Consider the following 19734-nt stretch of genomic DNA (forward strand, 5'->3'; position numbering starts at 1 on the left):
ACATGGTGATCGAAGCGGACCTGGTACAGAGTACGAGTATTGTTATACTTGTGACCGGACTTGGGACCAGGCACCTTTTAATGTATAAGCGGTCTTGTCAGAGAGCATCGGATAGCTGTATATATCCGCAAGACTAGCTCATATCGAGTCCAGTCAGCTGTGAACCTTTTAGGCTTGAATCACAGATCTGATAACGCTGGGATCGGTGTTCAAGCTTAGCGCTCAACCCCTACTTGGCCAGTATCCATGAGCGGGCTATAGCTGAGTGGGCATCTAGCTGACGCAGACTTCTCGTGCGCATGTAATAGCTTCCCAAATCAGCTCAATTACCATACACTCTCCACCAATTCACGCTCTCCATTCCATCTTTATACAAGTCTCGAATTGGTACATTCATAAGTGTTGCCTGCTGGCGAAGTCTAACGGATTTTACTTTGACATATGGCAATAAGGTCTCTTGGCCCAGTTGGTTAAGGCATCGTGCTAATAGGAATTATCTCTTGTGACACGCGAGGATCGGCGGTTCGATCCCGCCAGAGACCATACTTTTTGCTTTCAGTGGGCTTTTATCTAAGGGAGTCATCAAAAGCACTCTACCAAAAATTTCATGTGCCTTCGTTAATTTTTGGAATGAAACTCAAAACACCGTGACTTTGATGAACATTTACTGTGACCTCGTCACAGCCTCTGAGCTCTGCCCTGCGTCAAGGGCCCCTACGTAGGCCTATACAGCCTATCAGGTCCGACTCGGTCATTCTATGGTTGACCTTTGCCGAAGAATTTTCCCTAAAAGCATGCATTGACGGGAAGAGCATCCGTGCCGGCGGCGTATAGACCGTTCTAACCTAGACAGTATTGTAGGCTGACACAGGTCCACAATTGTCACGCATTTATAAACACCTCCTTTGTACCACTTTAGGTTGCGGTTCATGTCTTTAATGACGACTCTTGTCTTCCGTCTTGCGACAAACTTCGAAACCAATTGTACCTGGCTTCATGCGTCGATCTTGGTGATTATAAATGTAGCTACTCTGAATATTACTACTCCGTAATCACTGTACTAGTATTTAAAATTGGTAGCCGCTTCTGACCACGATGATCCGTCAGCCGTAAGCGAACATATTTATTGCTTTGTAATTGCTACGGTTCATGGGCGGTGGGTTCATGAACGATGAAACCTAAAAACTGTAGCCAGGGTCAATACAGGTGGCATTGAGAGCCCTGGCCGCTATTCGATCTATGCATAGTCGCTCGATCGGATCGCTTTGCAGATAGACCACGCTCTGGTCACGAGCAATCCCCGGCGGTCGATAGTTGTAACAGAATAGCAAGCTGAAAACATTTGCATATGTACACAAGCCCAAATATGTTTTCGGACATTTACTGAAGGAAGCTTTGTCGGATTGACATAGAGATCGACGCCGGAACGTGCCGGACTCGTGGCTCCGCTTAGCGTGAGTAAGTTTATCGGGGCCGAGTAAGTTTATCGGGACATGTATGTGTCATAGTAGGGTTCACCATTCAAAGCCCGCAGGGAAGCGTTGTAACCAAGCCGTGGAGCCGCAGGCTTATTGTCAATTTTAGCGAAACACGGATATCGGCTTTAGAAAACACCGAATTGCCGACTCTAGCCATCGCTTAATTATCTATCGCGGATAGTGGTTGTGACTCGCAGCCAGCTGTGATCTACGAGAGCGTGTCTGCACGCGTATTCTCTTTGATCAGCCTTGAACGCCAAGCCAATGTCCAGGAATATTTGGCGCAATACGCTGACAAGATTGTAATAAGTCTGTGAATGTACCCATGCACCGTCCTGATGCTACGGGTACTCGGTTGCACGACGTACGTGCGCCTGGTGTAGTCCATTACACCGAATACGAAGGTGAATCTAGCAACAGTGTACAGTTCTTACCAAGGCCGAGTGCGGCTCTATTTCCGTTGCAAAGTCCGTGCTCCCAACACTTCGTCCGGTTGCGCGTTTCCCGACGGCAATCGTCCGGCATTCTCACTCCTTGTCCTGCCGTGTGAACTGTTCACGGATTTAAGAGTCACGGATTTTAGCCTGCATTCAGACTAGCTACCGCACAACAAAGGCCGATGGCTCTCGGATTAATTGTACAGTTGAGTATACTAATCGGGACTAGATCCGCGGAAGTATGTTCAGTCATCATTGTCCCATACTGCCGTGGGGCCCTTGACTGTAGTTTCTGTTGGGCGAAGCGATGCTTACCAAGCACTAAGAGGACGGCTAAGACCGATTAAGGTACCACAGAAAAGCTTCAGCTCCGAGTAGCATTCATTATGGAAAACGTCATGTCCTTCATATCGGATTTATAATTTTACCTTCTACACGATAATATAAAAGCATTGTGATTTTTCTCTTTGAACACGACAAACTGTTACCACATTCTTCACGACGGCATTGCCCACAATGACTGACTCGAGTGCGTCTACCGAGGAGAAGCAGATCGGCTTGTCCGCAGAAAATTTGGCCGCAACTGCGCCTAACGCTATGGAAGACGTCCCCATTGATCCGGTACCTACAGAGAAGCCAGCCGCAGATGGACCGGTTATCTTGCATCCTCCGGACCAGGGCCTGCGAGGTAAGTCCCCACTATCCACAGTGGACAGAGAAGAGTCCTAACGATAAGCCTGGGGCACCGTGGTAGGCGCGTTTGCTGGGCTGTTCGTCAGTTTTGGATATGTGAACGTCGTCGGCGTCTTTCTGGAATACTACAGCACCAATCAGCTTAAAGATTACTCGTCGTCCGATGTCGCGTGGATCACCTCCGTTCAGAGCTTTCTGATGATCTTTGGCGGTCTTGTATTTGGCCGTCTGCACGACATGGTCGGTCCGAACCCGCTCACCATCTTTGGCTCCGTTTTCATTCTGCTGGGAGTCTTCACTACCGCCTCGTGTAAGACATACGCGCAATTTATGCTCTCGCAGGGCATCTGCAGTGGAATAGGTGGATCCGCAATGTTCTATACTGCCATGGCCACGGTGTCGAGCTGGTTTGTCAAGTATCGTGGGACTGCTTTGGGAATCTCAGTCGGCGGCTCTTCTATCGGTGGTGTCATCCTACCTGTAATGTTCCGTCGGGTCTTGTTGGTTTCGGACTTCGGCTGGGCGGTGCGCTCGCTCGGTTTCCTGATGCTGTTTCTCTGCCTTGTTGCCATTGCGACTCTTCACCCTCGCATCAAGCCCAAGGGACTCTACAAGGTAGACTTTGAGAATGATTATGGCCGTCCGTTCCGCTACGTGCCGTTTGTCGTACTTACCGCTGGCATCTTCTGCATGTTTTGGGGCCTGTTTGTTCCCATCGGCTACATTCCAAGTCACGCTGTCGCTCATCACTTCTCGAGCGAACTGGCTGATTACCTCGTCAGTATCATGAACGCTGGCAGTTTCCTTGGCCGTGTCAGTATTGGCATGCTCGCCGACAAGGTCGGTCCTTACAACTGTTACGCGTTTGCATCTGCGGCCAGTGGACTACTGACGGTCGCCCTTTGGCTCCCGGCTACGGGACACGTTCCCATCATCCTCTACGCTGTGCTGTTTGGCTACGCCAGTGGTGCGACCATCTCGCTCATGCCTGCTGTGATTGCCTCCATTTCACCCGTGCACGAGATCGGCACCCGCATGGGCGCTATCTCAGGTGTCGGCTCGCTGGCTGCTCTGTCGGGTATGCCTATTGCCGGCGCCCTACTGAAGTTCGACAAGGGCTCATACTACGGCCTTGCCATCTGGGGCGGCGTCATGCTGTTCGCTGCTGGTGCTTTCGTCAGCACGACCCGCGTCCTGGTGTTCGGCTCTCAACTCAAGAAGAAAGCTTGAGAAAATTTCAATCTTCTAGCGCATGCGACCATCGTCGCCTGTTTTCCTGACCTCGACTGGGCTCAGAGCGGGTCAGGTCTACAGTGAAATTCATGTACAATTCTATCGTGCCCTACTCGTTTGATACACACTACTCATTTAATACACATCTATTAATGATAATTTGCTACTCTCAAGATCGCTCTTAGCTATAATTTCATGGCGACTGTGAACATCCTCTCCACCACAATTATACACCACACCCTTTCACCCTACCAAAATCTAAATGCAACATTATAAACTCATCGTCTGGACATATCAGTCGTGAACTGTGCAGAGCTACAACAAGAGCCCCAGGTTTTTTTGTCCATCGGACACAAGAAGTGTGAACGTTTAGTTGGACGCCGCGATCTCTTCGGTCTCCTTGCGGAGAGCCTCCTGGGCAGCCTCGCGGTCGCTGACAATCTTCCGATGCTCGATGTAAATAACGGTCGCGGCAAGGATGACGGCAATGAAAGCAGCAGGGAGCGTCATCGTGTAGGCGGTCCTGTAGCAGTACAGGCCCTTGGTGCACACCTGAACTCTCATGTTCATCATTTCGCCGTCGGTCGGATCCATGTAGAAAGAATTGTGGTCGTAGATAGCGCCAAATGAGTACGCAAAGACGTCTGAGCCAAAGACAGTGGCCACGGTCAGGTAGCCATAGTTCTCAGTGAAGTGCTTGAGCCCAAAGATCTCGCTGAAGACACTGGCGTAAGTTCCGAAGAGAGTACCATAGCCAAGGCCGTTCATGACAGAGATGTACCACATCATTCGGGGGGTGTTAATGGTGAGAGCACCGATCTGACCGAACATGAATATCAGGGCAGAGCCGAGAATGCACCACATGCGCTGGTGGCCTGCACGACGGAGACGGTCGCCGATCGTACCAGCGATGATGCGGCTGATAAAACTCGAGACCGAGATCAGACTGACCTGAACGGCCTGCTTGCTGAGCAATTCCTGGGGAGTGATGTTGGGGTTGTCGTATGTATACAGGGCACGCAGGACGTAACCGGCCGAAAGCACATAGGCAAGACCAACACCAGAGAGCAGACCGTGAATAGCAAAGTGGACCCAGAACCGCCACTGCCTGAACAGAGCCCAGCCGTGGATGTCGAGCCCGTCGGCCGTAGTAGCCGGGGTCTCCTCGACGACGACCTCGTTGCTGCTGCTCGCATACAGCGTCGAGTCCTCGTCCATGGTCGAGTAGTTGGCCTCCTTGGACTTCTCCGTGAGCTTGGCAGTCTCGTCACTGGCTGCGTCGCTCAGCAGGGCCTCGGTCTCTACAGCAGTCTCCTTGTCTTCAACCGGCTTGGGGCCAATGTGTCTGACAAGCGGCAGACCCAGGAAGATCAGCCCGGACGACAGAAGGGGCAGCATCAGCAGGAACTTGCCGGTGTCACCGGGGAAGGCGGCGTTGCCGATCTGCGAGAAGAAGAGGGCACTCAGACCGTATCCAGCAACCGGGAAAGCAATCGCCAGACCGCGGTTCTTGGGGAAGTTGACAGCGGCGGTCTTGACACACGCGTGGTACGCAAACGTATTGCCGGTACTGGCGACCATCATCCAGATGCTGACAAACGCCAGCGATCGCAGCTCGGTCTCGTACGCCAGACGCATCATCATGTATCCGAGCAGAATCAAGCTACCTCCGAGGAAGATCGGCCTTCGGTCAGCACGAACACAGCGTCTCTTACATATACGGCGGCTTGTGGTCAATCAAAATACCCGCAGGAGGACCAGAGCTGTCTGTCAGCACTCTTCAACCGCTAGCACGTACAAGTAGACGCCGACACTGCCGAGAGTGGCGATCACCTCGGACTCGGTCGCGCTGAATCCGAGGTGCGACGCCAGCTGGGGGCCATACGCCGAGTACACATAGTGCGTTCCAGATCCGAGTGCTACTGGTTAGTATCTGCTCTCTCGCGACTGCCGTTCACAACTGGTAGGGCCGACTGGACGTAGCATCGTAGGCCCACCAAGCCAGACGCGCTCTCGTTTGCATGCACTCACAGGTGAGGAAACCACCGAGCACCGAAAGGTACCGGGCGGTGTTTCCGGACGGCAACAGGATGCTCATGTTTGCTTTATGCTCTCCCAGGTTGTTGCTGAGAGTGAAGGAAATTCTCTTCGTGCCGTCTTCAACGGCCAGGATACGATGCGCTGCATGCGTTGGGTGACATCTTGGCTTAGCTGTAGATAAGAGTAGTGGAATGCTCGTATTCGCGATTACCCTGCTATCGATATCGCGCGGCCTTCTCTAAGCGAGTTTGCCCTAGTCGAACGTGCGACTCATTGTGGAGATGCTTGTTTACTGATGAACCCCTGACACGTGGACTGAGTCTGCGGGGACCCTTTTACCACAAACAGTGCCGGCCAGCACACGGCGGTCTAGAATGCATTGCTATCTACAGCCACTTGGCAGCGAGCATGATGGCCTCGGTCTCATCCGCGGCCTTCTTGAGTGCGGCGATCTCGTCTTCGGTCCACACACGCGTGTTGCCGACGTGGTGCACCGAGATCCACGCGGTCAGCTTGTTGTCCTTGTAGATCGGGGCAAGCATCTGCGCCTTGACGCCATAGACATTCATCAGAGCCTGCGGCGGCGGGATGTCAGCGTTGGCGCAGTCGCCTTGGACGAGAAGCTGGTGGCTCGTCTCGAGCCACATAACGGTGCCAAGCGCGCGCTGGTCAAGCGACGAGTCAAATTTGAGCTGCGGGATGCCCTCGGCCACAGCCTCGGCGCACACAGTGTCGACATGAATGTGCTTCTCAGGCAGGTCGAGTCTGAGAGTGATCCGGCTGGCCGAGGTGGCGCCCAGTAGCGTCTTGAGCACGGGCTTGATCTTGTCGATTGTGTTGTCCTCGCGCATGAGCATGCCCCAGCCGGGAAGCATGGCGTCGACACCGACCATCTTGAGCGCTTTCCACAGCGTGACGGCGATGCTATCAAAGATGGGCTTCTTGAGCTCAGCCTCCATCTCCTCGAGCACGAGCGCGGCGGGCCAGTTCGTGCACGCCACGACAATGCACTCAGCTTCCGGGCTATCGGCCTCACGAATCAGCTCCTTGATTCGCTCGAGCGGCGTGTTGCCAAAGACCACGTTCGCACGCTCGTTCATCTGCGACGTCTTCACAACATCGTAGCCTAGGCCGGTGTAAAAGTTCACGAGGCCCTGGGTGGGTCCGTCCACGTAAGGGCCGGTCAGGGCAACCTTCTTGATTCCGTAGTGCTCCAGCACCTCGATCTGCGCCAGCGTCGATGTCGACGACGGCAAGCCCGTCGCTGCCAGCATCTCCTCGGAGAGCGTGACATCGGCCTGCACGCCGAGACCACTCCACGCACCCGACGTGCCATTCCACAAGAGCGCGTCCAGGTCAGCATCGTTGAGGAGGACAGCGCTAGCGACCATTTTGTCGGTCTTGAACTGGCTCACGCTCTTCGGGTCCGTGTCCAGGCTCTGCACAACGACCCGGCTGAAGTGGAACGACACCTTGTCGGCAATCGAGCTTGCCATGTACTGCGTCACCGGCTCCAGCGCCGTATTGGACGACGGCACAATAAAGCCGATTTTCTTGAGGTCTCTCAGGCTCTGCAGGTTCTTCATGTTAGTGATGGATTGAGTGGATTGGGGATTGTTCGCTGCTCAGATCCACCAACGGCCGAGGACGTTAATTACCCGGACATGATATCGGTTATCGTCGGGCCGTCCAATGTCCCGGGTACAACTAGCGCCCTGACTCGGTTCTCGATTAAACCTTAATTGGCGTAGTTCTGCTCGTCACGGCTCTTCAGGTACGAAGTTCTAACTTCTTGCATTTGTCCCACCGAAACTCAGTACTTCTACGCAATGGTTGTCAAGCAACATGACTACCACGCATCATGCAAAGGGAAGTATCATACATTGGCTGCGACACCGTCGCGGCCATTTCTAGTACAAAAAATATCTATACAGAACGCCGGAATTTAAGACCACGAACCCTCAGGCGGGCCGAACCGGCCACCGGGGATCTCGTACAGCGCGTAAGTACCCGCACCATCCACACCAGCGCTCGAGACAGTGTTGCCCCACCATTTCAGAGTCTTGGGGTGGTACTGCAGAGCAAAGAAGATGAGAATGGCGCTGAAGGCGACACCGGCCGTGAATCCCGACGAAAGAATGTAGTTGTACTTAGTCCACCACGCGGTGTAGCGACGACGAATGTAGTACTGGAAAATCAACGAGGCGTAAAGACCAGGCGTGTAGTACGACAGGTTGTAGCTCGCTCCGAAACGGTTAATACCGGCGAAGATAATAACCGGGTGGATGTACTTCAGCTGTCTCGTGAACTTCTTGCGCAGAGCCCAGAAGGCAACGGCGAAGAGACCACCCATAAGGAACGCCCACTTGAGAATGGGGTACAGAACGTCGTACGTCCGGCGAGGACCGACAATACCCAGCAGGAGTGTGTTCGAGTACACCTGGTTGGGGAACGTGCACACGAGACGAGCAGTCTGCGTGGACGTGCAAAGGTCGGGAGTGTTATCGATCAGCCACGTCAGAGCACCGGTCGTAATAAGACACTGCAGCGTGGTTGCGATCATCTGACCACGGAAGACAGCGCGCGGCGGCATCTTAGCGTAATGCGCCAGCTTCATGTCGCCAATAAACGTCTCGGCCTGCTCGTCCGTGTTGTAACCAAACACACGACACAGAACACTGGCAATAGCGTTACCGGGAACCATGTACGCAGCAATGATGACCGCGAGGGTGTCTCCGGGAATCAGGTAGCCTGTAGTCGCAAAAATGACGTTCGTGGGAATGACGAGTGCAACACTGACGAGGATAACCACAACAATAGCCCACACAGGACAGCCCGTCGGATAGCCAACGATGCCGGCCACACCAATGCAGAAAGCAACGACCAGAGTGACCAGATACCACCAGTCAGGGACCTCCTTGTAGTTGCGCATCATGACCGAGAAGCTGTCATCGAACTGAGCAAACGCAGACGAGCGGGGGTGCTTGATGCTCTCGATGAAACCCTTGAAAGCGTCCTTCACCGTTCTCCACTCGTTCATGAAAATGTAGACAAACGCACACGTGTACATGGCATAGTAGGCACCCAGCATGGACAGGTAGCCGGCACCGACATAGGGCTGCGAGTACGACTTGTAGCCCTCCTCGCTGAACTCGCCGTCGATAACAATTCGGCTCAAGTTGTACTTCACACCGGTGTTGTCGTACAGGTTACTGTTGTTCGGCGGGAAGTAACCGGTGAACTTGTAGTTGCTCCAGTACATACCCAGGACGAGGAACCCACCGATCAGGACACCGAACCATCTGTTCGCCGTAACGAAGAACGGCAACACCAACGGCGTTGTGTAGTTGATGACAGACCAGTCAAATGTCGTCCACGGGTTGAAACCCAGACCTGACTTAGACCCGGTGATAAAGGCCAGCTTCTTGTTGTGAGGCGCGATCCAGGTGATCCAGTTGAAGGTCGCCAAGGACGTCATCAGATAGTCGGGGATGAAGAAGTACACAAACATCGCCGCGAACGTCAGGAAGAAGAACTTATACTTCGAGATTGACCAGCCGTTGATAATCTGCTTGCGCTCAGTCGACAGCAACGTCTTGTTGAGCTGCAGCGTCGGCAGCACAGTCGGCCACATCGCCTTCTTCGGGTAGATGACATAACGACGAAGCATACCGGCAAGACCGAAACCGAAGAACTGGGTCACGACGTCCAGCAAGAACAAGAAGCCGTAGCCAACCCACTCGAGGTTGAAGAAAATTGGCAGGCGCATGACCAGACCGTAGTGGAAGAAGTTTGACGAGCCGGCGCCAATGTTGGTCATGATAGTCGCAAACATCTGTTCCTTGACGGTCCAGGGACCCGTGTTCAGGTTAACCGACCACTTAAAAATTTTAATGGTCTTGTGCGGCAGAATACGACAAAGCAGCTCGCCAGAGGGGTAGATGAGGATCTGCAGGACAGTAGCACTGAGCGTGATTGTTGGCTGGCGCTCCGCGAAGAACTGGTTGATGAATGACGCACATGACACCCAGAAGATGCCAACAATGTAAGCACGCAACGACTCGCACGGCATGTCGACGTCGTCTGTCGGGCTACAGACAGCACGCACCTCCGGGTACGGAGAGTGGTACTTGATCTGCGTGGCCTGGAAACGCGTCTCCAGCTCGTACGATTCATGATCCATGTCACAGTTCTCCTCTCCCGACACCAGTAGAGTGATGCGGTCAAGGACATCGCCAGGGAAATTGGCGTCGTCCTTGTGGTCAAAAATAGTCTCCTCAAGAATGGCGATCGCAGCTTCCATCGTCATAGTCGACAGTCTCTCGAACATGTACTCCACATCCGAGTCGACCAGATCAACAGTATCGTCGACACCACGGATCAGGGTCTCAACCTTGAGCCGCTCCTCCTCCGTGAACACATAGGTCTCAGTCTTCTCCGGGTGCTTCTCGCACCCAATGTCACCGTCCGACGACAACGACTCGTCCAAGACCTCAACCAAGCCCAGAGGCTTTTCTGTCTTGAGATCCATTGCGGACGCAGAGAATCTTTATTGAAGTGTTTTCAGTTGCAGTAAGAATGCCATTCTACGCGGCAACCGCCTCTATTTGTACGAGTCGCTGAATCCATATGTCCTCTCGATCGGAAGCGGTGGACCCCGGTTTAGTGCAGGTCAACCTTCGTATTACACGCTACTCTCCGCATGTGTCCCGACATGAGATCGTACCCGGAGACTCTGCCACTGGCGTCCTTATCGGAGCAAAAGGCGCAACGGACTTACAATGCTTCAGACTAAAACTTGGTCTCACCACGCGTCTAGCCGGATGCTCATTTTACTCCATCGCCTCGGCCTGCATACGCTGTGTCTTGAGTGGCTTGGCACTTACATCTGCTCTTGTCGGAATTGGCTCAGATACGCCCCCGGAGTCCGGCCAGCGTGTACCCTGGTATTTTGTGTGCTTATCTTTGCTATCCAAGCGGCCGCCCTTGGCGCCGATAGCTTCCGCAGGATCTTTGACAAGAGCGCGGCTCAGTCTCAGGCTTATCGTTGCTGCACCCAACGCTATCGCATACTCGGTTATCGACGAACATGCGCTTATTGGTCCATGGAACTGTCATTTGGCTGGTCTATGCGAGGAAGCTGATAGCATCTGCACCAATTCGTTCCGTCGCTGGCGTACGAGTCCGTTACCCCTGAAACTCTGTGACCTTGGCCCAAGACTATATCGCAGCACCCGGCCAAAGAATCACAGCTTAAATCGCCCTTGGCAACTGTTCGAGCCACCACACGCCGACTCCGAGTTCCGAAGCTCGGCTACTCGCGCTACGAGCTCAACGCGGGTCGTCGATTATGTAGGTTCCCTCTCAATTGTGCTCACTGTCGGCTGTGGCCTGTGCCTGATAACGATAACGACCACCGCGAATCTCGCATACCCGCTCGGACGCGTACACGCTCGCCGACGGCCGCCTAGCGGCTTTCTACAGGGCTGTGGCACGCCTGTGCATTGTGGGCGGGGGGCGTGATTTTCAGAGTTTCGAGCATAGTAAGTTCTTGGCAGCCGGTCAACCTGCTATTTGATAATAGTCATCGCTTTTCCAGGCGGTGAGACGCACGGGTCTGTTGCGTTTTCTTCCTAGCTCCGGATATTCCTACTCTCTGTCTTAAAGGTGAAAATATGCATAGTATTTCCGGCCTCTGCTTCTGGCGTCCGTGCTATCGCCCATACACCTACACGCTAATAATAACCTTACGCGTATGGGTCTACACGATAACATATTACTGTTAAGACATTTTGATTAGGTTAGCTCTATGTGGTTAGCCTCAATAATTTACTTGGCGAGGTCCACCTGAGAGCATCAGCCATGCAAACTAAGGTGGCTAAGCACATATGCTTACCTACGCTCATACGCACAATTCGGCATTAGTGCTAGATAGGCACGTCGGAGGACGTCGGAAGCTATGATGATTTGTTCGCGCTCTTAGGAGTTCAATTTCTGTTGATTCTTACAGAGTATCAGTGCAACTAGCACATGGTCCACGCGGCTGCTAAGCTTAAGTCATCAATCGCTATTGTCTAGAATGCGGAACCTCCAGGAGACCGTTGCCGACAAACGTGTCTGGTCAAGTGACACCCATTCGCGCTGAAGAGAACTCCACCTCAGGTCACTGTAGGCCAAGCGTCGGCATTCGGATCTCAAAACCGCCGGCTGCGCCCAGCTTCGCGGGCGGCTTCGCCGCCCAAACCGCCACGTCAACTCAGCCTCTCCTAATTAGCTAGTGGGAGATTTTGGTCTGAATCACCCGCCAGTTTGACTACACTAGTAAGCAGCTTCGGCTACTACTGCAGCTAGCCATAGCAATGACTGGGAATCGCCTCCACTATATGTCACCATTGATACGATCTCGGGCTAAAAGTCGGCCACTGAGGGTTTCGGGTGGGACGAGTAGCGGGAGTTTTCCGGTGATCGCTCACCTTTGAGCCATTCGTAGCGGTCCGATAAAGTCCAGGTTTGGAACCAAGCCTGAAACTTGCGCGTCACTGACAGGGCCTTGGCCAATTTCGTATCTAATCATGCAGACATATGTCTGACAAGGACTCGAAGTCAGGTCTGCCAGAGTCATTCATGACAACCAATTGGACCAGTATGTTTGACTTCAGCTGAAGATTCGTGACTCGCTTTTCTCTGCAACTATACCACTGTACACCGGAACTGAAAATCCTGGCCGAAACTAGGAAACCAATTGTTATCTTCATACGGACATGCTGCGGATAGCCCGGCACCAGATATGGCCCGTAGAGCGAGCTGAGCGCATTCCGTCTCGTAATAGTGCAAATTTCCTGTTAGTGGCCTAAATCATCGCCTCGTGACGATGTGGACAGAGTTTAAAGATCCAAGTATAAATCAATTAGAGTACGGAAGTAGCCATAAATGGATGGCCCTTTGAACACACTTATCTCCGGCACTTTTTTGCTCTCAGATGTCCGAGTAACACCGCGGCTGTCGCGCGTGTTGAAGCCAGCATAGACGGCATACCTCTACTTAAATTCACCTGAAGACACGCTTGTCTCACGAAAGTGTGCCATCAGGCTTGGGGGTCAATTCAACAGCCTGATTCCGTAGATTTTGTTCACGTCCCACTTGAACGGACTCTACACGTAGGCGCCGTCAAAGGCAAACTAGTGCTCAACGTCGTACGTGCTGTCGCTACATACGACACCGAGCTGCCGGCTGTGGCAACACACTCCACTCCGCCAAGTGTAGCCAAGACCACTCGTTCGATGTTCTAACGTATACGCTCGTGTATGAAATTTCCCCTCCTATTTCTCGATAAGTGCCCACCTCACCCTCTGATACGAGGCTGAAAGGTTACGGTCAATTTTCGGGGCCGGGTGACCGATGACACTACATGTTTATTGCTTATGAACCCGCGCCTTTGCTCTTAATGCTTGGCCTGGGCCAGCGAAGGGCCCACGCGCCGTATGCTCAGCTTAAACACCCCCACGTTCTGTGCCAAGGATGCTCACGGTTAATGATAAGCCTTGCTAGCTCAATCGGTAGAGCGTGAGACTCTTATATAGGATATCTCAAGGTTGGGGGTTCGAGCCCCCCGTGAGGCTAGTTTTTTTACTGTTGATGGTATGTTCTATCACTCCAGCAATGAAGTCGTCCTGTCTACGACCTTCGTTAGCATAGCAAGGTCTATCGATCTTGACAGTGAAATTTATTTGCTTCGTAAAGATACCACGATCTGTTGTGTGTCTACAGTGTGACTACAAGCTTCGTAGCTGAGACTCCCTCCAGGATAGTGTCCAAAGCTTCCTGCACCTTGTCTAGGCCATGACCAACAATCCTGGCTTCGGGGACGATGGCGAATTTTCCTTTGGCAAGTGCGTCTGTGAGGAAACTGTTAAACACTGCTGGTCCGACCACGTCCCTGGGAAGACGGGTAGCAAAGATGAACTTGTAGCCAATTCCGTCAGGGACGACAACGCCGTCTTCCAAATGTGCTGCCGACGCCACAAACCGATTGCCCTCCAACTTTTGAACAACCGCAAACACTTTACTCAGGCACCCTCTGGCAATTGCAAGAGCTCCACCAAATTCTCTGCTGGAGAATGCTGCAATGACATCCTCGTTCACTGTAGGGCTGTTGTAGTCGAACACATCAGTAGCGCCGATGCTCTTGAGAAGCTCGAAGTTTTTTGGTGACGCCACAGTAATAACTTCATAACCGGAACTGACCGCTAGTTGGATCGCACAGCAACCCACACTGGATGCTCCTCCCCATATAAGAAGCGTCTTGCCTGTTGGCGCGGGTGATAACGTAGGGTAAGGGAGATCAAGGTATTCTTCCTGGTAAAATCCGCATGCTGCTGTGGTCAATCCCAACGGAATAGTAGACGCGTCTGCAAATGACATATCATCCGGTATTTTTGCAGTCATAGAAGATGTCAGAACGGAATAGGTTTGAAATCCGCCCTGCTCAAATTTACCCAGAGCCCAGCCAAAGCAAAGACCAGTGACACGGTCTCCCTTCTTAAACGTAGTAACATCGCTGCCCACCTCGACAACTTCGCCTGCCGCGTCACTTCCGAGAACCGTCGGGTACTTCATAAAATTGAACAACTTTAGCCCCATTGTCTGAATGTAACCATCGACTGGGTTGATGGCCGCAGCACGAGTGCGCACCACGATCTGGTCACTCTCCGGTGTAGGATAACTGGCTGGTCCAATGCTGAGAGCAGCACCGTCTTTCTCCAACCAAGCAGCAGTGTTTGTAGTCATTGTGTCGTCTTAATATCCGTAATCGATGCACTCGCCCTCTCGATTTGCTTCTAATTTATAGATTATTCTCCCCGGGCCGGAGTAACGTTCAGATCGGCTTTCGGACTTTAGGAAAATCCGCATGGTCGATGATTATATAAGCATGTGTACAAACTCCCAACGCCTGACCGGAATTATGGCTACATTTCTTATATCCGTTTAATATCCGGTTAACTCTAGGCATTGGTAGAGATCACACTTTACATTGCAGCACACTCGCTGGTCTTCCCAATTATGAGCCGTCTCCCTGTCCTGATTTCTGGTGCAGGAATCAGCGGTCCTGCACTGGCCCAAGGGCTGAAAAAGCGCGGTATCCCTTTTAGACTATTCGAAAGAGACAGTGATATCACTACCAGAGCACAGGGATATAGGCTACGCATTACGGATCGGGGAGCGGCCGCGATCAAAGAATGCGTTCCCGATGATTTATTCAAAAAGTTTGAGAGCACTTGTGCAGACATGGGCGTGGGACCGCCCAAATGTCTTAATGCGCTGACTGGCCTGCCAGACACGCCATGGCCACTTATGAACAATCGTGGTCGAGGACGACCATATGCTGCAGATCGTAGTGAATTACGACAAGTCCTTCTTACGGGTCTTGAAAGCAAAGTGGAATTCGACAAAGCGGTTATTGGTTTTTCGAGCTCTCCCCAGGGTGTACGCGTTGAGTTCCAAGATGGATCCTTCGCGGAGGGCTCTGCATTGGTAGCAGCCGATGGTGTACATTCAGCGATCTCTAATCTGGGCCTCGCGAACAGAGTGCCTTTGGATACGCAAGGACGAAGCATATTTGGCAAAATACCCTTGAGCGAACGGTTCTTGGAGTCCCACCCACACTTTTCCAAACGAAGTATGGCCATAATTAGAGATACCACTCAGGGAAGTCCTGTCAGCCTCTTAACCGAGTCAATGATCTTTCAATCACATCCTGAACACGAGTCAGATATTCCAGGCAACTATCTGTTCTGGGTACTCACATTTAACAACGGAGACTTCGAAGTGCCAGATGAGACATTTTTGAAAATGACACCCAGTGACTGCATAAATCTGGTTCACAAAATTACGGCCAAGTGGGATACATCGTTTAATTCTTTTTTTACGCATGGCGACACGTTGCAGGCGAGCCTTTTCCGGCTCCTCACAGCACGGCCCAATATCGCTACATGGGAGGCTTCACTGGTTACTTACATGGGTGATTCTGTCCATCCCATGGCCCCAACAGCAGGGATTGGTGCAAATACTGCTCTAAGGGACGCGGCCGTTCTTGCTAATTGCTTGAATGAGGGTGTTTCGGTTCGAAGTATTAAAGATTACGAGGAAAAAATGCGGCACTATGCTAGCGAGGCCATAAGAACAAGTCAGATAGGAGGAGAATATGTGTTTGGTATGCAGTCGTTTGATAATTTGTTGCATGCTACAATGTAGCCAGTTCATGTTTTCTCCATTGGGAGTTGTGTGCGCATGCATTTTGTGATTAAAGAACCTAAACTAAAGTCTGCCAACCTAGTGACAGGTACATCGCCAGTAGCAAAGAACACAAGCAGAGCTTGAACCGTCTTATCGCTAGTTGCACCAAGGTATAGCTTGCTGCTAAACGGTGCTTTTGGGATCAGGGGATAATAACAGATTTAATCGCTGCATTGAGGCGATTGAACTGAGCAACCTTCCCGAATGAAAGTGTAATTGGTCTCTTGGCCCAGTTGGTTAAGGCATCGTGCTAATAAGTATTCAACTCCTTGTGAAACGCGAGGATCGGCGGTTCGATCCCGCCAGAGACCAGTTTTTTTGCCAGGTGAAATTGATTGTAATTATAAATTTAATTTGCAGTTTATATGTAACTCAAAAAAAACGACACCAGCAGGATTTGAACCTGCGCCTCGAAACGAGAACAGATAACGCAATCTAACAATTCGAGTCTGTCGCCTTAACCACTCGGCCATAGTGTCTTAATTATACTTTAAATATGCGTAAATGCACTTTCGCAAAGCTGCCTCGGGGAATAAAAACCACTTTATAAGTTTCAACATGTGAACCCGGAAATTGCTGTTCTTCATAATTGCATGAAACAGTCCTCTTTATGGATGGTAATCCGATAGAGTGAGGCTGAGTACGAAGGATAACAGTTTGCTTAGTTACTTACAATACTACAGTTCCTCGTACACACATCAGTTACGGATATTTGTGGAAAACAGGATCTGCCTTAGTCTCTTGGTCCGGTCGGTTGATGCATCGTACTAATAGACCAACCATTTGTGATACGCGAGGGTGGCGGTTCGATCCCGCCAGAGACCAGCAGGCTCTCTTTGCTGCGCTTGACCTTCTCTGGGTTGTTTACTCAAATCGACCCAACGCGTTTTTGTCGTGTGAAAAGTATAATCGAATTTCGAAGACTGACGAAAATGAAATTTACAAAAACGTCTACGACACCAGCAGAAACCTCCGAGAAAGATTACAAGTTCTTCGTGTTAGCCGATATTAAATAATGTCATAATAAGATTCCGAGGTTCATTACAATGCTGCAAGCGCTAAGGGATAGATTTGTTGTGGAAGATCGTTGCTGGCTCTCTTATGCAACATTTATTTCACGACCAATAAGCGCCTGTACCTTAGTACATTTATAGAAGTATCGACACGGACCAAGAGTCCCAGGTGCCACAAACAACATGTCTCGGTACCACGCCACCAAGTGTTGCCGTCCTCCTCCTGGTAAGCCACTACCACGGAGACGGAGTGGTATTCGGAAATATATTTGATTGTGGTTACTTGTACGTTTTCCTCGCATGCATGTCTGGACTAGTCCACTGCTCAAATATATACCTAAACAAGGTTACAGTTAGCTAGGGGCGCTGCCTATCAATGATTGGATTCATAGCTTCTACTGGACAAACAACATTGCCGATTTGAGATTGGCGCCTACAGAGCAGTAGACCACATTGTTCATACTTGATCTCTGTACGGCATCTTAAATGACAACCTGGACCCGGCGACGCGAAAGCAGGGTAAGTATCTCTAGCCGACAACTCGGGTACTCCGGCTCACCGTCTAGAGCTTCGCGTTCGTCAAATGCGCGACGAGACATAGGTAGCTCAGCGTCTGATCAGCACGGTGAAAGATTTTCAAATACAGCTGTAAGAAGCTGTTTGCACTGTGAACGAATGGGCCGACATCTGTGTTCAGTGAAGGCAAGATGCGGTGGAAAAAAGCGGGCGCGTCGGTTCGACGCTAAAGTGAAAGTTGGTAGTACCGCTAGTGTTTGTATACATCCTTACATATCAGAGTGTATATAACAGAATGAAGTGCGCTACTCCTTCGACAGCAACGCGATGTTTTTCCGCAAAGTGACCATAGGGCTGGCCGTTGTGCTGTCGGCCGTGAATGCAGACGTGATTCAGCTTGGAATCCAAAAGGACTACGGTGCCGCACAAGCCAATCACCTACACAAGAGAAACACGGCTTACGGCGCCGAACTGGAGAACGGGGGTATATTATATTACACAAACATCACTGTGGGAACTCCTCCACAGGATCAGCGAGTTGAAGTGAACACTGCACTGTCACTACTCTACGTTTTAACATCGGACGACCCAGTTTGTGCTACAGAGCCTTGTCTCACGGACCTCTATGACACATCTGAGTCTAAGACATATGTGCCTACAGATAAGGAATTTCAGGTTCTATATGTCGATGGCGACAATGCCACTGGAATTTACTGCAGTGATGCTTTCTCCATGGGTGGAATCCAGATCCCCAACATAACGTTTGCTGCTGCCAACTATTCGACTAAGGCAAATGGTGCTCTAGGTCTTGGATTCGGAGACGATGGCTTTGTGCCTTTTCTTGTCAAGAATGGGTACATCAGCTCACAAGTATACTCTGTTTGGCTGAATGACGCGGATGCCACGGAGGGTGAAATTGTGTTCGGAGGGTTTGACAAGAGTAGATACCTCAACGATCTCCACGTGATTGACATGGTTCCTCCGCTTGGATCATCAGATGTGGCTGACACAAGAGTAAACTTGACATACATCAATACATGGAACACTAGTTTGTCGGAGTCGGTAGGCATGATGAATGCACTTTTGATTTCCGCCACCACGGACATTTATGTTCCTCAAGTTGTGTATGACGGCATCGTGAATCACTACTTTCCTAGTGATAACCAAACGGCCGATCTGTTCTGCGACGAGTTGAATGAGGACGCGGAGGACGCTTTGTATTTTCAATTTGGCGACTTCGCGATCGAAATTACGAAGAAGCTGCTATTTCCCCCTGTTGAGATCTCTAACGGATTTGGAAATGTCACTAAAAAATATCAAGATGGCAGAGAGATCTGCGCCCTCGCGGTGAGTGTTGATGATGAAAGTGTCATGCTCGGAATTGCATTCTTACGGGCTGCATACACTGTGATCGATCTGGATTCCCAAAAAGTTGGTCTGGCGCAAGCATACTACGGAACGGTGAAGAGCAATTTTATTGAGGTCAATGAGAACGGAATCGGTGGCTATGATGGTGCTGCTGGATTATCTCTGCAGACGGTTACTGCGACTGCAACAAGGACAATAATTACGTCTTCGCCGACGAATGTCGCAACGTGGGCGACTACGGCTGTTAACTCAACCGCTGGAGTTGTCACCTCGGCGCATGCTTCGTCACCCGCTTTGGTGACAACGTCAGCGAGTGCGAGCGCGAGTGCGAGTGCGAAATCGGGAGCGTCTACTGCACGAATTGAGGCGATGCTAGCATTAGTTACGATTGGTACAGTAGCGTTTGTTGCTCTTTGGGTTTAATCAATGTCGCGATATGCTGTGTACATTAATGGATATAAGTTTTGATTACTTGAGCCGCAATTAAGAGTATGTAGTTGCTGGAGAACTGGTAGCGCGGGACACTTGAGAGATGTAGGATGAGGAACTGCGGTACGAATGCAGCGACATTTTAGGGATTAGGGATTAGGGATTAGGGATTAGGGATTAGGGATTAGGGATTAGGGATTAGGGATTAGGGATTAGGGATTAGGGATTAGGGAT

General features: G+C 51.2%; 7 protein-coding genes and 5 non-coding genes across 12 annotated transcripts; 7 read left to right on the top strand and 5 right to left on the bottom strand.

The window, feature by feature from the left end:
* Positions 1 to 451: 451 nt before the first annotated feature.
* V1510DRAFT_t226 lies at positions 452 to 543 on the top strand. The gene has a single exon. It is a non-coding gene; the product is annotated as a tRNA-Ile (tRNA).
* Positions 544 to 2319: 1776 nt separating this feature from the next.
* V1510DRAFT_431743 (MFS general substrate transporter) lies at positions 2320 to 4000 on the top strand. The gene is made up of 2 exons (XM_066935445.1): positions 2320 to 2603; positions 2652 to 4000. The coding sequence occupies exons 1-2, from the start codon at positions 2432 to 2434 to the stop codon at positions 3836 to 3838; spliced, it is 1359 nt and encodes a 452-aa protein (XP_066787261.1). The 5' UTR covers positions 2320 to 2431; the 3' UTR covers positions 3839 to 4000.
* V1510DRAFT_421845 (major facilitator superfamily domain-containing protein) lies at positions 3934 to 6024 on the bottom strand. Its single transcript, XM_066934686.1, has 4 exons — positions 5873 to 6024; positions 5640 to 5760; positions 5557 to 5604; positions 3934 to 5525 (listed from the first exon to the last, which is right to left on the bottom strand). The coding sequence occupies exons 1-4, from the start codon at positions 5937 to 5939 to the stop codon at positions 4211 to 4213; spliced, it is 1551 nt and encodes a 516-aa protein (XP_066787262.1). The 5' UTR covers positions 5940 to 6024; the 3' UTR covers positions 3934 to 4210.
* V1510DRAFT_421846 (Asp/Glu/Hydantoin racemase-domain-containing protein) lies at positions 6011 to 7677 on the bottom strand. The gene has a single exon (XM_066934687.1). The coding sequence runs from the start codon at positions 7465 to 7467 to the stop codon at positions 6268 to 6270; it is 1200 nt and encodes a 399-aa protein (XP_066787263.1). The 5' UTR covers positions 7468 to 7677; the 3' UTR covers positions 6011 to 6267.
* V1510DRAFT_421847 (OPT oligopeptide transporter protein-domain-containing protein) lies at positions 7678 to 10489 on the bottom strand. The gene has a single exon (XM_066934688.1). The coding sequence runs from the start codon at positions 10410 to 10412 to the stop codon at positions 7827 to 7829; it is 2586 nt and encodes an 861-aa protein (XP_066787264.1). The 5' UTR covers positions 10413 to 10489; the 3' UTR covers positions 7678 to 7826.
* Positions 10490 to 13419: 2930 nt separating this feature from the next.
* V1510DRAFT_t227 lies at positions 13420 to 13500 on the top strand. Its single transcript has one exon. It is a non-coding gene; the product is annotated as a tRNA-Lys (tRNA).
* A 142-nt stretch (positions 13501 to 13642) lies between these two features.
* On the bottom strand, positions 13643 to 14668 carry V1510DRAFT_369204 (chaperonin 10-like protein; the record flags this gene model as incomplete). Its single annotated transcript, XM_066931384.1, has 1 exon — positions 13643 to 14668. The coding sequence occupies one exon, from the start codon at positions 14666 to 14668 to the stop codon at positions 13643 to 13645; it is 1026 nt and encodes a 341-aa protein (XP_066787265.1).
* A 206-nt stretch (positions 14669 to 14874) lies between these two features.
* V1510DRAFT_421851 (uncharacterized protein) lies at positions 14875 to 16214 on the top strand. The gene has a single exon (XM_066934689.1). It carries the CDS (start codon positions 14942 to 14944, stop codon positions 16130 to 16132), a length of 1191 nt encoding a protein of 396 aa, XP_066787266.1. The 5' UTR covers positions 14875 to 14941; the 3' UTR covers positions 16133 to 16214.
* A 178-nt stretch (positions 16215 to 16392) lies between these two features.
* On the top strand, positions 16393 to 16486 carry V1510DRAFT_t228. Its single transcript has one exon. It is a non-coding gene; the product is annotated as a tRNA-Ile (tRNA).
* Positions 16487 to 16556: 70 nt separating this feature from the next.
* Positions 16557 to 16653, bottom strand: V1510DRAFT_t230. Its single transcript has one exon. It is a non-coding gene; the product is annotated as a tRNA-Ser (tRNA).
* Positions 16654 to 16909: 256 nt separating this feature from the next.
* On the top strand, positions 16910 to 16999 carry V1510DRAFT_t229. Its single transcript has one exon. It is a non-coding gene; the product is annotated as a tRNA-Ile (tRNA).
* Positions 17000 to 18015: 1016 nt separating this feature from the next.
* Positions 18016 to 19554, top strand: V1510DRAFT_421859 (aspartic peptidase domain-containing protein). The gene has a single exon (XM_066934690.1). The coding sequence runs from the start codon at positions 18031 to 18033 to the stop codon at positions 19492 to 19494; it is 1464 nt and encodes a 487-aa protein (XP_066787267.1). The 5' UTR covers positions 18016 to 18030; the 3' UTR covers positions 19495 to 19554.
* The last annotated feature ends 180 nt before the right edge of the window (positions 19555 to 19734 follow it).

The sequence above is a fragment of the Dipodascopsis tothii genome (genome assembly GCF_038497935.1).
Source record: "Dipodascopsis tothii strain CBS 759.85 unplaced genomic scaffold V1510scaffold_32, whole genome shotgun sequence".
In the NCBI taxonomy this organism is placed as follows: Eukaryota; Fungi; Ascomycota; class Lipomycetes; order Lipomycetales; family Lipomycetaceae; genus Neoaidaea; species Neoaidaea tothii.

Excerpts from the sequence above, each read along its gene's own strand:
- V1510DRAFT_431743 (XM_066935445.1), top strand. The coding sequence starts at position 2,432 with ATGACTGACTCGAGTGCGTCTACCGAGGAGAAGCAGATCGGCTTGTCC. Across the intron at positions 2,604-2,651 it reads TCCGGACCAGGGCCTGCGAG|CCTGGGGCACCGTGGTAGGC; the intron begins GTAAGTCCCCAC and ends CCTAACGATAAG.
- V1510DRAFT_421845 (XM_066934686.1), bottom strand. The coding sequence starts at position 5,939 with ATGAGCATCCTGTTGCCGTCCGGAAACACCGCCCGGTACCTTTCGGTG. Across the intron at positions 5,605-5,639 it reads GGCAGTGTCGGCGTCTACTT|CTCTGGTCCTCCTGCGGGTA; the intron begins GTACGTGCTAGC and ends GCTGACAGACAG. Across the intron at positions 5,526-5,556 it reads GACCACAAGCCGCCGTATAT|GCCGATCTTCCTCGGAGGTA; the intron begins GTAAGAGACGCT and ends TGCTGACCGAAG.
- V1510DRAFT_421846 (XM_066934687.1), bottom strand. The coding sequence starts at position 7,467 with ATGAAGAACCTGCAGAGCCTGAGAGACCTCAAGAAAATCGGCTTTATT.
- V1510DRAFT_421847 (XM_066934688.1), bottom strand. The coding sequence starts at position 10,412 with ATGGATCTCAAGACAGAAAAGCCTCTGGGCTTGGTTGAGGTCTTGGAC.
- V1510DRAFT_421851 (XM_066934689.1), top strand. The coding sequence starts at position 14,942 with ATGAGCCGTCTCCCTGTCCTGATTTCTGGTGCAGGAATCAGCGGTCCT.
- V1510DRAFT_421859 (XM_066934690.1), top strand. The coding sequence starts at position 18,031 with ATGTTTTTCCGCAAAGTGACCATAGGGCTGGCCGTTGTGCTGTCGGCC.